General features: G+C 42.6%; 1 protein-coding gene across 4 annotated transcripts in view; it reads left to right on the top strand.

Annotated features, from left to right (window-relative positions):
- Positions 1-17,228, top strand: part of MALRD1 (MAM and LDL receptor class A domain containing 1) — a 2,533,556-nt gene that overhangs the window by 1,501,775 nt on the left and 1,014,553 nt on the right. For all 4 annotated transcript variants that reach the window (XM_085630825.1, XM_085630827.1, XM_085630826.1 and 1 more), the window contains exon 24: positions 11,514-11,694. In XM_085630825.1, coding sequence (XP_085486951.1) covers positions 11,514-11,694 — 181 coding nt within the window. The remainder of the gene's footprint in view (positions 1-11,513; positions 11,695-17,228) is intronic.

Below are 17,228 nucleotides of genomic sequence, written 5' to 3'. Positions count from 1 at the left end.
CCAGGCACTGTGTTACGATTGTACTCTCAAATGACCAATCAGATTCTAGTGAAGAGGTAAGTTGGGTTTATACTTTAAGACCAGGAGTACAGGAAACAGCAGTTTTGACACAGCGTATCTTATCAGCAACTGCCAAATCCAGAATCATCCACCACATACATTCTGATGACCTAGCTAATGTTCTATAGGTTGTGGCATAGAATGATTCTCCACCTTTGACTTCCATAACATAGAGACAGATCATAATACACTGCCTCTCCCATGCTGGCTATTCTATCAAAAACTTGCAGTCTTACAGACTGCACAACCTGCCCGAAATGCCCTGGGTCGGCTGCGCCTCTGTACCCTATTAGGCATACATATTGTGGTGTCTTGAAGTAAAAGAATACAGAAACTCTTTTGGGTCCCACTGTACACCATAGGCCTGTGATGTAAGCATTGGAGGGATGAGTTGAAGACAGGCTTAGAATGTTGATTTCTGACTTACACGCAGTGGAATAAAAACATGCAAATAAAAACATGCAAAATTACTGTCCGGGTGTGGGTACTTATTGGTGAGTGCCAAGGCTGGCTGGACGCTACACCAATAGGACACCTATGTAATCAAAAACATCTGTGAAAAAGCTCTGACATGGTACACAACTATAAATACCTAAAAGGTAGAGGCAGAGTACCTTCAAATTAGACATTACTTGTATTTATTGTCAGTGGCAAAGTTGATGTCGTTTCACTAAGAAGCAACCATTAATTGCTATATTTTTAATCAAGGTCTAGAAGCACTCAATAAGACAGACCCTTTATTCTAAAGGGCATCAGGTTTTGAAAACACAGGGCCCTTCCTTGTGCCTCTGTCAGTTTCCGCGAGATTCATTGCAGGAGACAGGGGAGGCTTCAAGATACAGACTTAGGGGCAGATTTATAAGCCCTGTGCGTCACTTTTGCGCCGTCATTGGGTCACTTTTGTGACGCAGTGGCGGCGCAAAGCCAGCGCCATGCTGCGGCAGATTTACAACGTGACACATCTAGGGAGATGCGTCACGTTGTAAAGCTTGCACCACATGTGGGCGTACCTTCACAGGGGGGGGGGGGGCGTTCCGGCGCAGGAACGCCTCCGAAAAGTGGCTGAGTGAAATCTACAAGATTTCACTCAGTCACTTTTCCGGCCATGCTGCGTCAAATCCCTGTGCCTGCTTGAAGCAGGCGTAAGGATTGACGCAGCATTGTACCGATAGGGCACCCCCGAGCCTTGCTGGAGCTGCGTCACGCTTGCGACGCAACTCCAGCAATGCGCCGCCCTTCCGCCATCAGATGCATCACGCATCTGTTTATCCTTGCGCCACGATGCGCTGCATTGTAAATGCGGCAAATGTATTGTGGCGCAAGGTAAACTTGCGTGACGCATCTTCCCTGGCGCATCCATGCTGATTTGCAGGGATGCGCCAGGGAACATAAATCTGCCCCAAAGGGAGGGAGGGGAAGGGGGAGGGGAGGGGGAGAGAGAGAGACAGCGACCAAAGGAGGAGAAGAGAGAGGTGAGGGGGAGAGATAGAGAATGTATGGATGGAAAGAGTGAGATTACGTGAGAAGAGGAAGAGAGAGGCGCTGGTTTAAGCATGTTTGCCAAGGCTGTTTTTGGTCCCCAGCCAGTCTGTTCATGGTATTGGGCTCCGGCTCTCCCTTGAAGACTGCCTCGCAGAACGCGTTCATTTACAAACAGAAGGTAGCAAACTCGTTGCTCCCAGCAAAATTAATTATGAGGAAATATCCATTACGACACGGCTGTTCATCCACCCTCGTCCCTCCGTGCGCGCATCAGCATTCCGCGCGCCTCTGACATTTCAGGCCAGCGGTTGGGGAAACATTGCCAGCTAAGCGCACTAAAGCACCAGCGAGGCTGCCGGAGGTATGCGGATATTGATGTGTCTGAGGCCCTTCGGCCTCTGCTGTCCGGGTTAGCTTTTATTTATCTCTGCTGCCCGCGTCTGAGCCGGCTCTGGCAGTGTTTGAAGAAAGCAGGGGCGCGTGAGAGGGATGATGAGCCCAGAGCCGTTATTACCAGAGCCCGATTCGATGCGCTACTAGGGAGCGAGCAAAAAAACATACTTAGCCAGAAGACAGAAGAGTTCACTGAGACATAAACAGGAGGGCAGATATTACATTACTGTGGTTTCCGTCCAGCCAGAGAGAGACAAGATATTGCATTTATCTCGGCCATACGATTGGTTAGATCATATGTCATATAATGATGGAAGGAACTATAAATGTGTAATAGGGTAACATTACAGTATAAATCAGTAGTTGAAGTGGAATTAAGTGCTGGCACTCTATTCACAGAGGCGAGCAAGCACTTTAGAAGATAGACAGATAATGGTGGTGCCCCAGGTTTCTTCCATCATTCATAGTTGCCCCCTGGGTCATTTGTTCTTAGTGGACTCTTCGCAGTGTGATGCAAACTTTGCAGGCTCTGCCAGAGCAATCCTTTGCCCTGTACCCCATATTCTGATTGGGTGCAGTGCCAATGGTCTCTGAGCTACGAGGTGCACATGGCCAAACGTGCTAATATTAAACAGCCTGGAGTCGGTGGGCACTCAATGGGCACAGCAAATACAGCGTGGAGACCTCCTATAGTCAGCAGGCCCCTTTATCAAACTTCCCTTTTGCAATGTGCCAGCCATAATAGTGACGTTTGTGCCTCATACGGACAGAGGTCCCAATGCCACCACATCAGTACATTTCGAAAAGGACATTAGGTGAGCATGAGACCGTCCCTGGCACTGATGTCTGTGCCTGCCGATGCCGTCAGCATGCAGAGCAGGATGGTAGCTGTCTGAAATGGATAGCTCTCATTTTTTCGAAACGTTATCACCTTTCTCAGTAATCCAATATTGCTTTGTGACCATGGAATGTGGCTGCAAAGCGTTTGTGCATTTGCTGGACGTTTTCTTCGCCCATGCTTTGCACTAAAACCAATCTACAGGAAGCCTGACGTTATTGCTTCACGAATGAAATGATCCTTATAGGGGCATAAACAAAGATCCATTCGTCCAGAGTCATTTTAAGGCATTGGCAAAGTGGGCAATTTCCGAGAGCCCCACCCCTCTAAGGGGCCCCTTTGTGAAGTTATCTTTCTAAGTATCCATCACTCAGTCCCACTTCTATGCATTAATTATCAAAATCTCTCACTTTCTGCCTCGATCTATGACTCTGTCTGTCTCAACCCAGTGTCATTTTAAGCATGTGTGGTACCGGGGCAAGACACATTTCTGCTGTTTTGTGTGAAAGTTTAGGTATACTATTTTTTAGGATCATGTGGCATTTTTATGAGAAAATAGGTATTCAAATTCGAAATTGTTCCAAAATATGTCTGGCCTGTGGCCTCAAAAATCCTTAAGATGATTCTGCATTCGTATGAATTGACGCTTCAATTAAACAATGAATGCTGAACAAGCAATAAATGACATCACCAGGCCCTTTACTCTTTTCTTTTTGTAAATACTTTAGCTCTGGGGGTGAGATGGCTAAAGAGGTTTTAAGCCCTGACCTAAAATGTTGAAGACTAAGACAGACAATCACTACGTGCTCCATATGGGTTCTGGATACAGGTGACCGGAGGCAGTTGATAGGCCAAAGACAGGCCTTTGCCCCTTGATGAATGTGTGACTTGATGGGGCCACTTCCTCTGGTTTCAATATTGATTCTGTCACTTAAAGACAGGGGAAATAATGAAGGATATGTTTCCTATCAGGCAACCAAATATTTGCGAGTGTTTTGTGATTCATGTCTCCCTATCAAGGCCCAGTGCTAGTGAGACATTATCTAAACTAGGGGTTTTCATTCTCTTTGTCCTGATGAAAACCAGTGACACGTAGTCAATTCAATATAGGGCTGAAACATGTTGACACAGATGACACTGATTTATGGGTGTAGGGTTTCTAAGAATCCTGTAGCATCCACTATTTGATTTTTTAACCTGGTCAGAGACACCCTGAATAAAGTAGTATTTGTAGACAAGTAGACAATTAAAAAAATTAGGATGCATGTGATATGATCTCATCCCAGCATCTGATATCAAGAGGGGAAAGAAGCGTTTACAAAGCTGTCTCAACAACGAAATGCTATTACAACGCGGTCGTTACAACGACCGCGTTGTTAGTACGCAATACCTTTACATCGCAAGTCATTACAACGACTTGCAGTATGGGGCGCACTGGTATTGGATTTAAAAAATCCAACACCTTCCCTGCTGTTGGGCAAACTGGAGTAGGAATAGTAAATAATACTATTCCTAAGTCCAGCGCGCACCCTACTGCAAGTCGTTGTGATGACTTGCGATGTAATGGTATTGCGTACTAACAACGCGTACTAACAACTATCATCCCATGACCCTACGATAAATATGCCACACAATCCAGGATTTTTTACCTTAAGAGAAGACACTTAAGGAGACACCCCTAGAGCCTAACCTGGTTGACAGAAAAGAGTTTCAGTGATTTGATGGCCCTTTTTCTGTATAGACAGTTGATGTTAGAGAGCATGGACCAGAATTTCTTCTTAACTCTTCTTCCCTTGTTGTGTTGAGCCATCCAGGATACTTTCAAAACCTAAGTCAACTTGCAGAATATTTTTATACTTTTCAATATGAGAGAGATTGTGGTTGCATGCATGCTCACTGGAAGCAGAATATAAAGGTCCAGCATTTCTGTTCTGGCAAATGATCTATGTATTTGTCCACTTATAAGGAGAACACTTCTACAGTCTCTAAGGTAATGTCTCCCAAGCCCATGACTATCTATCTATCTGGGGGATTTGTAGACCACAACAGCTACTCAATGGGTCTCCCGGCACTAGCAGTAAGACTGACCCTAAATGCGAGTCCAAAGAGCCAATTTTTAGGAAGGCGCTTGAAGGCCTGAATATCCACTGTGGTGCGGAGCTGCTTCAGTAGGGTGTTCCAGTCCCTAGCAGCAAGAGAGGAATAAGAGCTCCCACTCCACTTATTCATCCTGAATTCGGGACTCACCACCAATAAGGAACTGGAGGAACAGAGTGATCTGGAAAAGATAGTAAGGGGTGATTTTTTTTATTGATAAAAAAAGCTCTGTGTCAAGACTAAACCTTTAACCCTCACCCATTCCTAAATAGGAAGCCAGTGAAGCTCTTTCAGGTAGGGGTGGATGTGGGCCCTCTTAGAGTGTTTCAGCAGAGTTGTGCAGCGGCGTTTTGATTCAATTTAGGCTCTTCAGGAGATAGGCTGCTAATCCTCAATAAAGTGAATTGGCATAATCCAACTGTGACGGGATCAGGGCCCGTATCACTGTTTGATGCTGCAGTAGAGGGAGAAGGAAGCGAAACATTTTAATACTCTTTAACTGTCCAAAACAAGAGCCCACTACACTGGCCACCTGCGGGCAAAGGTGGCAGAATTATCAAATTTCACCCCCAGATTGTGGGCCATTGAGGAAAGGCTGGTGTATTTTGACCTGGCTAGGCCAGATGTCACTGTCCCAGCTGGGAGGTGGAATGCAAAATCTCTATTTTCTGACATTGCATTGGAGGTTTTTGGCACGCATCCATAGAAACACTGTTATGATGAAAGCCTTGAAATTGCTCAGCACATTAGGGACCTCTTTGTCTGTGGTGAAGAGCCGTTGGGTATCATCAGCGTACACAACTATTTGTATGCCATATGATTCTACAACGGTCGCTAGTGGGGTCATATAAACATTAAAGAGCTTTGGACTACATGCAGCCACTTGGGGTACCCCAAAACCCAGAGGTATCGGTTTGGAGGTAAATGGAGCCATCCATACAGTTTGATGTCTGCCTGCCAGAAAAGAGCAAAACCTTGCCAGTGCAGGGCCAAAGACATCTATGTCATCTAGACGCAGTAAAAGTATAGGGTGCGCAACAGTGTTGAAAGCTGCGGATAGGTCAAGGAGAACCAGGGCCACCTTGTTCCCCCATCCATTGCTAGCTTATTATTGGCAGCAACCTCCAGCAAAGTAGTGTCGGTGCTGAAGCTGGAAGGAATGTAGCAAATTATTCTGCTCTAAAAAACCAAAGAGATGACAGTTAATAAGCTTCTCCAATATCTTGGCAAAGGCCGGCAGCAAAGAGATTGGTCTGCATTTAGACAGATTGGATTTGTCAGCTGACGGCTTTTTTAATATTGGAATTAACATAGCCTTTTTCCAACAACTAGGGACTGTAGCCATCAGAATGGACAAGCTAAACAGATGATTTAGGGTGGGGTTGATTGCAGCACTTTTGGAAATGAGAATGTAATGAGGGCATGGATCATTCGGGACCTTGATAAACATGAACTAAGTGCATGGGAAGATTCCTCCAGAGAGATAGGGGTGAATTCCTGCAAGGAGTTGCAGCTAAGTGTAGACAGAACCTCCTGCAGCATCATTAGTCCACTAGTACCCATAGAGTCAGGGTTTGTAGAATGTAAGGAGTTTGCAATCACTTTTTATTTTTGTATCAAAGATATTTGATAATTGGGTTCAAAGCTTGAAATAGGGTGTTAAATGCTAAAGTATGGTGTCCGGGTGTGTACATTGTGCTGTTAATTGTGTGATGGTATTTATATAAGACCTTCTGGCAGATTAATTTATCCTTAGGGAGGTACTGTCACCTCCAGCTTCTTATAAGTCTATTACATTGTTTGTGAAGCTCTTTGAGCTCCTCGTTGAACCAGGGCGCTGATTGTCGTTTGGCCATTGAAGTGGCTACTCAGGTTTCGATGGGTGCAATGACATCTTCCGTCTGTTTAAGCCAGGCATTAACCAATAAGACATCCATATTGGCTTATCGGTATGCCTGTCAGATGGAACTGCTACCACACCTTTCATAGGTGGATATTTTTTAGTTTATACATTAGTAGAATACAGCTGATCATTTTGATTCGTAAGAACAATTGATGATGTCTTGGTGATGGTAAAATTTCCGTTCAAGTAGATATATGATAGTGGATATTGAGTAGCGTATGTTACAATTATTTGCAGATATTTCCTTGTAAAAGGCCAAAGGTGGCCAAAATGCATCGGGATGAAAGATAAAATCGCCTGCATGATGGGAAATGTAGTGTTTTTGACTGCAAAAAGGAAAAATGTGTTGTGAAGCAACAATATAATATCAAAAGCATATCAACGTTTGAATGAGCGTATTTATTTGACCTATTACATCTACTGTCATTAACCTCAACTGAGGACCCTAAAACAGTGCCCTGGGGACATATCCCAAAGGCTTTGGGAATGTAGGCAGTAAAAATTTCAGTTTACCCATATTCTAAAAGGCAGGAATATGGCCTGAACTTCTAGGGCGCAACACCATTGGTATCAGATGGGAACAGTGGTGGTGCCTGCAGAAGAATATATACCACCTTCACAAAGCCATTCCTTCTGTGTGATAACTGTGTGAATCTATCATTACGATGAGAAGAATTCATATGTTCCAGTTTGGGGCTGAGGAAAATAATTTTTAGTGGTGCAGTATTAGACACTGGTAAACACTTGGGGCAGGATGTACAACTGTTTTTTGTGGTCTCAAAGGGGTTTTAGGCCAGTTTGCGACCGCAAAAAACATATGGCCCATGTACCATCCCTATTTTGCGATTAACAAACAATTTGCGACTCGCAAAACAGGGTTTAGTGAATCGCTATTTGTAAAGGGTATTCACTTCGTAATAGCAACTCCAAAAGCTATGTAAGAATGTATTGCGACCGCAATCGCAGTAGCAAAACACTCGCAGTTTACCACCCTTCTCAGAAGGTACTCACAAACAGAAATGGTTCCCCAGGGGAACCCTTCCCCTTTGGAAATGCATGCACAAACATTTTTTAAGGGCAGGGACCACAGCCTGCCCTTAAAAAATTCTAATGAAAAGTTACATTCTTTTATTTTTTAAATGCAGCATGTTTTCCTTCAAGGAAAACGGGCTGCATTTAAATGCTTTATTTAAAAGCAATCTCAGACATGGAGGTCTGCTGACCCCAGCTGGCCACCATCCCTGGGAGTGCCATCCATTCCCAATGGGGTCACAAATTGCGACAGCCTCATTAATATGCATGAGGCATGCAATTTGAGACACCATTGGTAATTGCAAACAGTGTCTCTGACAGTGTTGTACATTGATGTTTGCGACTCGCAAATTGTGACTCGCAATTAGTGCAATTTGTAAGTTGCAAACATCAATGGTTGTACATCTGGCCCTTGGTTCCTAACCTCAATACGAAGTGGTGGGTGAACACTTTATTTCAAGCGGTCGAACCTCAGCTGGCTCTATTGACAGAAACACCTTTTATTATGGGCCTGCTGGAGCAAAACCTAAATTTCAATGATGTTTTCCTTATTTGTGATTGGAACAGCATAGGGGGTGCAAACAGGAAAAAGTAGCAATGTCCCCCAAATGGTAGAAGAAATCTCACATTGTGTAAGAGACATTACTTTTTTGCTTGTCTGAAATAACTCCCAGTTGAGAGGGTGTTAGACCTGTCAGCCTTAGGGTGGTATTCCCCGATTATTTTGCCTTCACCCTTCCTACTTTTGCTGATCTCGGTTTTGTTGGCCTTAGAACTCTGTGCACTTTACCAATGCTAACCAGTGCTACAGTGGTAGCATTATATTAAACCCAACTGACATATTGAAAATGTGCTTGCAGATCCCTAGTAAAGTGGTACCACATGTAGCCAGGGCCTATAAAGTAAATGCTACTAGTGGGTCTGCATCGCTGATTGTATCACCCACTTAAGTAGATGTTTAAACATGTCTCACACCTGCCATTGCAGCCTGTGTGTGCAGTTCTAAACTGCCATTTCGACCTTGCAACAGAAACCATTTGCCAGCCCCAATCCTTACTTGTTAATACATTTAAGTCATCCAAGGAGAGACCCTGATCAGCCTAGAGGGCAGTATGCAGTGCATTCAAAATGTTGGACATGTACTTTTAAGTTTCTTCTGTCCTGGTAGTGAAAAACCCCTAAATTGTTTCAGTACTGCAAGGCCCACCTCTCCTATAGGATTACATTGAGTTGCCTTTTTACATTAAATAAGTGACAACCTTCAATAAGGAGAAGGGAGATGTATTGAGTTTGGTGTTTAAGGATTTGTAATTAAAAGTCCTCTTTAATGGCAAAGTCAAATTTTTGTCACAATTCTGTAAGCGCATTCTCTTGTCCCAATCATTTGCTATTTGCTGCCTGTACCTGGGTCCAATGACTAGGTATAGTTGGAATTTGGTCTTTGTGTATTGCTCCCAGACAGTGAGGGAAGATAAGCTAGGTGTTTGCAGGATGGCCCACTCTGAGATAATGAGGGGGAGTAGCTGTCACCTACCAAGCTTGCACATAACAAATACCCTGCTTAGGCAATGTCACAAAGTGTTTACCACTAGTCTATTTTGACTCCAGATAATTTAGGGCCAAGATAGGGAGGTAGAAAATTCTAAGCACCTATGAGAGAGGTGTGGAAACCTGTAGAAGCTTCTCCTACTTCAAAGTGGGCACCAGATATAAATATAGGACATCAGAGCCCAACTCTTCAGTATGTATCTGGACCTGTGGAAGACTCAGAAGGACTGCTGAGCTGCTCTGCTTCAAGAAGAACTGCTGCTCTGCTGTGCTACCCTGCTGCTCTCCTGCCTGAGTGAAGGCCTGGACTGCATATTGAATCCAGGACCACCAGAGTGACTCAAAAGGCCAGCTGATCAGAAGCCTAAGGGACAGAACAGGCTTCCTCCATCTTCTGCCCAACATCTGAACTCTGTCAGCTGTGAGCCCTATCTTCCCAAATGGTGCCACCCCAGTCCTGGAAGTGGGCCTGAAAGTACTCCATCAGCCCCAGCTATGGTACCAGCAAAGCCAACGCATCAGAGGCACAGCACGACGCATCGCTGACCAGAAACTCTGCAATGAAGCTGCTGCACAATGCATCCTCTCACCAGACTCCACATCGGGACTGCTGCGTGGTTCATCTCTGACGAGCCCGCAGCCTTCCAGGAACTGCCACTGTGAGATGCATACTCATCCCGTCCTCGACGATGGCACAGGGCCCTGCATTCCGAGCTCTGCAGCTCCTTCAGAGTCAGCTGGTGCACAATGCACGTCGGCACATAACTTTGCACATAACTTTGCAGTCACCACATTCTCAACTACGATGGAGGACCTTGAATCATAGCTTTTCATCTCCTAGTAATCTCCTCTGCGCGAAGCATCCTCAACGCTGGACTCCACATCGCTCCACAACCAGCTTTAAGGCGCTCTTCTTCAGCAGGCCTAACTGGGTCTCTGTATTCGGCCCGTGCTTGATCTAGGTTGGCCTAACGTGACTTTGTCTCGGTCCAGCATGACCAGATGTCCACAGTTGGAGCTTTGTGATTTTTGGTGCTATTTTCACCTAAGATCATGTTGGTCTTCAATTATTTATTACATTGTACTCCATTTTTCTAAATTGGCGTTGGAATTTTGTTGTGTTGTGTTTTCACTTTATTACCCTTTGAATTGCTGCATACATTCTTTACATATTGTCTCTAAGTTAATCCTGGCTGCGTTTGTGTCAATATACTGGAGGGTTGAGCACAGGTTGATTTTGGGTTTGCTGTGACTTCATGCTAACAAGGATTGTGGTTGCTGCTCAAATAGGGTTTGACCCTCTCTCAACTAGTGACCCAATATCTTACTGTTTCTGAGAAAACAAAATAATACTTCCCAGTTCTAAATCACATAGGGACCTGGCCAGCACTGACGGTTAAGTGTCTGAGTTGCAGATTTGTGATCCAGGTCACAAGTATTTACTGAACATGTGAAAGTGTAGAAACATAAGGTAGGATGAAGAGGCTAACGATTGGGATGGTGCGATAAAAGCAACAGAGCTAGGTGGGTAGTTATCAGAAGGACAGTGGGTGCAGTGGCACCAGGACCCAGAGGCATTATGTGCCTGCTGCATCATAATTATGGTTTAATTTTACTATTCAACCAGTGGACTAGGGGGGCAGGGGTGGCATTTCCCTTACTTGCACAAGGCCCCCAGCACCCTTGCCACAGGACAGATACCCTGTTTGAAATTGCTTTTTGTTCCTTACAAAAGGCAATCATGATTGTCTTTGATTCCTTCAGTAAAAGTAACTTAACCACTAACACCAAAGCAGTACAAGTAGTGGTATTTTTTCTTATAGAAGAAGTGGAACTACGAACATGGATTCTTAATCAGGGCTATGTGGGTGGAATGGAAACAAAGACAGTAATAGAAAGACGAGGAATCAGAGACACTCATTACAAGGAGAAAGAAAATGTAATTCCTATTTCTATCTATTTACTCATGTGTAAATGTTTGTTCCATTAAACCAGCAAAGCTTTAATGTACTAAATTAGACAATATTTGCTTTTAAAAAAAGAAGAGGAGAAACTGTACAGTTGTAACTCAAGTGCTGCTAATCCCTCTATATAATGAGTGTATTGAATGATAATCCCTCTATAAAATGAGTGTAATGACTGGTACTTACTCTCATTCAGACAGATGATGGACTAACAGTGGTGTGGAGTGAGACTGGAAATCCAAGCACAGAGTGGAAACGAGCTGAGGTTCACCTTGGAAAGTTAAGGAATTTTGAAATTATTTTTGAAGGAATTCGCACCAAAGACCTCGGTGGGGGAGCTGGAGTAGATGATATTGAATTCAAAAACTGCTCATCAGGTGAGTTATTAGATATATATAATGTATTCTGTGTTTCTTAAACTCAACGAATATCTACAATAATAATGGCTATATAGTGCGTATGGGTGCAATCATGAACATTGTTCATACATTGTGTGACAGTAATAATGGAATTTAAAGAGTATTTATGGAGTTGTGTAGAGTGCTGACTGCTTTGGAGCAGAACCGTGTATTTTAGGTTGATGCGGATGTTATCAATGATGAAGTTAGGTTACCAGAAAACATTCTTCTAAAAAACCACAGAAGTACAAACTTCTTAAACCGCCAGATCCAATGGTGAGGCACTTAGATACTCACAGGCTTTCAGGCAAAGGCCAGCAACAGAGTCCAGTCCAAGTCCAGTTGCCATTGGTCAGCTGGGTACTTCCAGGAGAAAGATTCATACAGCTTGTTGTGCCCCTTTAGCCACAAAGATCAGTTAACTGACCTTTGGAGTACACTTCTTTAATCACGGTCCAACTGAGAGCAGATCCACTTCTTTGGGGCTCCTCTCAGGTCATGGAGAGCAGGTCTAGTCATTTTCTGATCTTCTGCAGGTCCAGATGTTATTCTGACCTGGTGCCGAGGTGGTAACTCCTGTTCACTCCTTAACCAATGGGATAAAAGATTTCCGTGGCAACTGTACCACTTTTTTTAGTTGTTTATATTGCCTTACTGAAAACTGGGCCAGAATGCAAAGTGTCAGGGCATTTTCAAGATGAGGAAAGTCTTCAGCCACACTAAACATGGAATGTGAGGATTGAGGGTGTGGCCTGTAGTGCCCTATGGTAATTCCTAGTGTCCCCCTACATTCAACACTAAACTTCGGTTTAAAGCAGACACTGTACCCACAAACCCAGAGACAGAAGTCTGGTAGGGCAAAAGCTGGGCCTTTTTAATCAAACAGACTTGGGATACAAAAGGAATATCCAGGCATACTATTCACTCCCTTTCAAGTGCATATACGTTTTACACTTACCTTAAGAGAACTGTCAAGCAGAATTGAAACTGTAGCATCAACAGAACACCCACAGCCCTCACCCTGAGCAATCTATTAAGCTCACAAAAAGTCCTATCTTCCCATCCCGGACAACAGATCATGTGTTTTTGAGAGGAATTACACATCTATTTCCCAGCTGAGCCAAGGCTATGGGTTGCAGGCAGGTTAAATGTACTAGCAGGATTAATCCAATGTACCCATGTTTAGAGGGGGATCATAGGCACTTCACTCGTGGTTAGCAGCAGTAAAATGCACAGAGTTCTAAATCCAGCCAAAATATGATCTAGAAAAATATTTTAAAACACATTTTGGAAGGAAGCTATTTAGAAGAGGTTGGCATTTTGTCAAGGTATATTTGTGATTATTTTTGCAAAGGTGATTTTGTACCCTGTGTTTTCACATAAAACTGCCAATGGTGCTAAAAATTCAGATGCTTCCGAGAGTCGTAGTTACATTTGTATTTGCGTGGGTCTTACTTGGCTTGTTATGATACTGTTGACTTATGGTTGACAAAATCTAAACCAGTTTTAGACCCTTTTCTTTTTGATAATGAGCATTTTTTATAACATCATTTAAATTGCCAAAGAATGGCATCCCTATGGCTATGGTTAGGTCCACTCTTTGAGCAGTAGGTCGTTCTGACAATTGTATTTATTGAGAGGGAAAAAGATGAGGTCTGGATTAAAAGGTTTTTCACTTTGCATTAAGCACCTGGAGTCAGCTGAAGTGTTCTTTGTGTAACAATAAAAAAAACAATATTAACCCATCTTGTGGCCAGGATACTCTTCTTGGTGTGATTTATACTAAGACCACTTAGAAGTATATGTAATGTAGCTATAGTGAAATATGGTAAAATGATTCCGAAATAAATGAAGAGCCTAAGGCAAAAAATACATTCTTAAAAAAAGAAAGATGAGAAAAAATATTGTCCCATATAGTGTTTTGTGTTACATTACCTGAAGCAACCGGTATGAAATGCACATTTCTGCAGGGTCACTCATGGTGTTTTACCATTTTCTGGACCATTTTTGTTGCTAATAGGACTCTGTGCCTTCTGAAATTGCTACTGATTGCCACAGTGCTTGAACTCTTGTCCTAAAATGGTATGAGTAAAATTGGTTTAACCTAGTTTAAATGTCCTACATGTTTTTCCTGCAAGTTAATGTTAAGGGCACAGCAAACAAACCAATGACATCAAATTTATAAGTCATCTGAGAGCTTCCGTAAAAATGTATGGATGCCAAACATCAATGTGCAGTAGCCGGCTGTAGTTTAAAGGTGCTTAACACATGGCAAGTCTGACATGTAGGAAAGCCTGTTTTATATATATTTCAATGAGCCACTCCAAAATTGCACACGTTCTGTATAAAATATTTGCCCTAGCTGTCACCTACAGCATGGGGAAATGATAGAGAAATCTTTCAAATGTACTTTCTTCATAATTCAAAATCTGATTCAATGCTGAAATCAGATGTTGACAACTTCAGCAGAAAAGTAACTTTGTAAAAATGTTATTTGCAATGCATAAGCGAAAACTGTCTTGTAACCAGTTCTGCCATTCATCACACTTCCAAAGACCTCCTGGCATATGCTAACTGTGCCACCAAGAAGGCAATAGCCTGACCTCTGGATCAGGGAGGACAGCAGTGTTGTTCAATAACTGGCCACTTAGTGGTGACTATCTAGCTTTGAGGTGTGTGGTGCAATTGGCAGAATTAAGAACAGCCTTAACACTTCTATTGACTTCCTGATCCCACATGAGGCTGCCAGGATCTGATCCCATTAATTTCTAGATGTCTCCTCAATCATTTAGATCTAACTCCAGCAGGAGGAAGAACCAGTTCTGACCATGCCATGGGGAGGAGAACTCATCTAAATGGGAGTGTAGCTAAACTTCAGCCTGGATCTTTTCCAGAGGGAAGATGGTTATAGCCAGCTTAAAGCTTCTGTTTTTTTTCTCAGTAAAGTGAAGAGGTGGTGCTGCAAAAAGAGGTGTGTATAGGAAGGAGCTAGGATTAGATCATGAAAAATCTTTTAATTTCAGTCTACTGTGATGATTGGGTCTTGAACCTCTCTAACCTCCTTAGATCCTTCTTTAGCTAATGAAGACTACATTTGATGAAGAAGCCTTGCTGGGATAAAAAAAACTCTTGACTCCTCCTCAAGAAAAGGACTAACACACCTTTGACTCCTGCTGCAATTAGATGGCTTAAAGGCTCCTGCTGGCACCCAGGGACCGGAACTGGTCAAAAATGGCTAGGTGGCAGACCTACTTGGAAGGAATCCTGACCTCAAGAACATAAGCTGACTACAGTGGAGTACACCCTGCAGGAGCTCTGGCTGGAGAGAAATGTAGTGCCTAAAATCATGCCCTGAAGACCTTGGGGCTGTGCAGCTAACTGAAAGAATGTCCCCAATAGTTGAAAAAAGTGGTACTTTGGTATTTTATCCACTTCTGGAGAACAGGACTAGGTGCTGTGTCATGACCAGGAAGGTCACATCTAAGATAGGAAACTGGAGCTTTTGCCGAACATAAAAAACTGGTTCTGTATGACCTCGCAGTAAAGTCATGCTGCCTTGGGGAGCCATGCCTGACTGCAGCTTTTAGCCTTGCAATGCTGGTGGATTTTGAGAACGTAAAACATTTGGACCAGCACAAGGCGACAAACCTATGGATCTGGGGAGTGACTTTGATGGCTACAAAATCCAGTTTTGCCCAGCTTCAGTGGAAGCTTGACAATTAAATATCTGACTTCAAGGGACTCTCGTTGGCGTTTCCTTTGGATCATGCCCCATAGAGGGATGTTGGCTTCCAGTCCAAATGTAAAATCTTTGATCGTTATTATGCATCTATTATTTTTTAACTGTGCTTTACTTTTTCTGGGCATTTTCTGCCTAAAAAAGTTCTCAAAATGATATCTCTGGTTCCTGAATTTTTGCTCATTAGACTTTTCTCTATTATGTTGTGTTGAGTTCTTTACGTTTAAATTGTTGGTATAGCTTCAACTTCACATGCACTTCTATGAGCATTGCCTTTGTCTTGTGTCGTAGCCACCAAGAGTTGATCAGGGATTCTCTTAGAACTGTGTTTTGACCTAACATGATTGTGTTAAGTTAGTACAAGTCATCCCCTACAATTAGTAACCAAATTCATGAGAATATATATAAAAAGGAGAGGAAAGCTTTTGTTACAGTAAGGGTGTTAGTGAAAATGAATTGCTACAACACAGTGATACGTCTTTGAGCATTCACAAATATTCTGCAGGAGGTTTTATACCCTTAAAGGTGATGGTAAACTACTTAAAATGGCACATACAATTGCTCATCAGGACAGAAAAAGGTAAGTGAGATTACCACAAATTCTTAAGGCTGCAGCAGAAGGGTTTTCTTACAAGTACAAAAGAATTTGCTGTGTAGAAAAACGTAGCAAAAAACCCAAATGTACCTGAATGGTAGTTACTAGGGATTTTTCTGCATGTGGGCAATCTCATTTTATGCACAATGTAACAGTCATGAACATGAAATCTATGTTTTGGGTAACTTTCACTTATTTCCCAGGGCATCGTTGTGAAAACTCAAAAGTTTTCAAATGAATTCTAGGCATGAATCTACCATGTTTTCAAAGTTGCCCAAACTCAAGGGAAGCGCAGTGATTTGTAGTCACCATGAGCAATGGAATTAATAAGAATGTGGTTGGAGTTCATTTGTTGATCATATGATTTAAAATAATGTATCTGATGCCATGGCTGAGGTTTCTTTTTGTAGATAATGTCACATAAAAAGGAATTCACTTAAATCTTCATGATGAAAAAATTGAAACGTTTTAGCTAGAAAAAGGAACTCAAGAAGTACATTTGATTTTTCACGGATCTCAGGTTTTAATGTTACAATCATAACTCACAAGTAAGGTAGAAATACCTCCTGTAAAATCTGGCTAATTAGGGTACTCCATTACAAATGGGGTAGATATCACATCTGCCGAATTACTAGGGCATTATAGCCTATGGCACTTGCAATACAGGGGGTGGGATATCTGTGGCATTTTGACAGAGTATCCTAACCATCAGACGCTAACTAAGGCCCTATTTCTTTGTGAACATTTGTTGAAATTGAGATAGAAGAGTGTTGAATTTTATGAGAGTTGGATCATTCAATGAATGTAGTGCACTAGTGTTCTAGTAACTGGTACAACGTGTGATATGCAGCTATGATTGGGGTAAATTTACTTTCACCAACTTTGACTCATGACCATGTAAGTGAGTGAGAATGCCATTTAAGAGCATTAGTGCATGGGAGGCATTTTTTAGCAACATTGCTTTCTTAAGTTCAGCACATATAGTGGTGCTGAGTTCAGTGGTGTAACGGTTACACTAAACAAATATGGCTGACTTTTGCTATCCAACAACAAAACAAGGTCAGGAGTTTTTTCTTTGCAACCCTTGGTTAAGCCATTGTCATAGTTCATAAAAGTTAGAAGATATGGGAAGCAATTATGATGTCAATTTACCAGTACAATACAAAGAAACAATATGAT

The sequence above is a fragment of the Triturus cristatus genome, chromosome 10, assembly GCF_964204655.1.
Source record: "Triturus cristatus chromosome 10, aTriCri1.1, whole genome shotgun sequence".
In the NCBI taxonomy this organism is placed as follows: domain Eukaryota; kingdom Metazoa; phylum Chordata; class Amphibia; order Caudata; family Salamandridae; genus Triturus; species Triturus cristatus.
The sequence above is the reverse complement of the archived record's forward strand: the minus strand, read 5'-3'. Positions and strand labels throughout refer to the sequence as shown.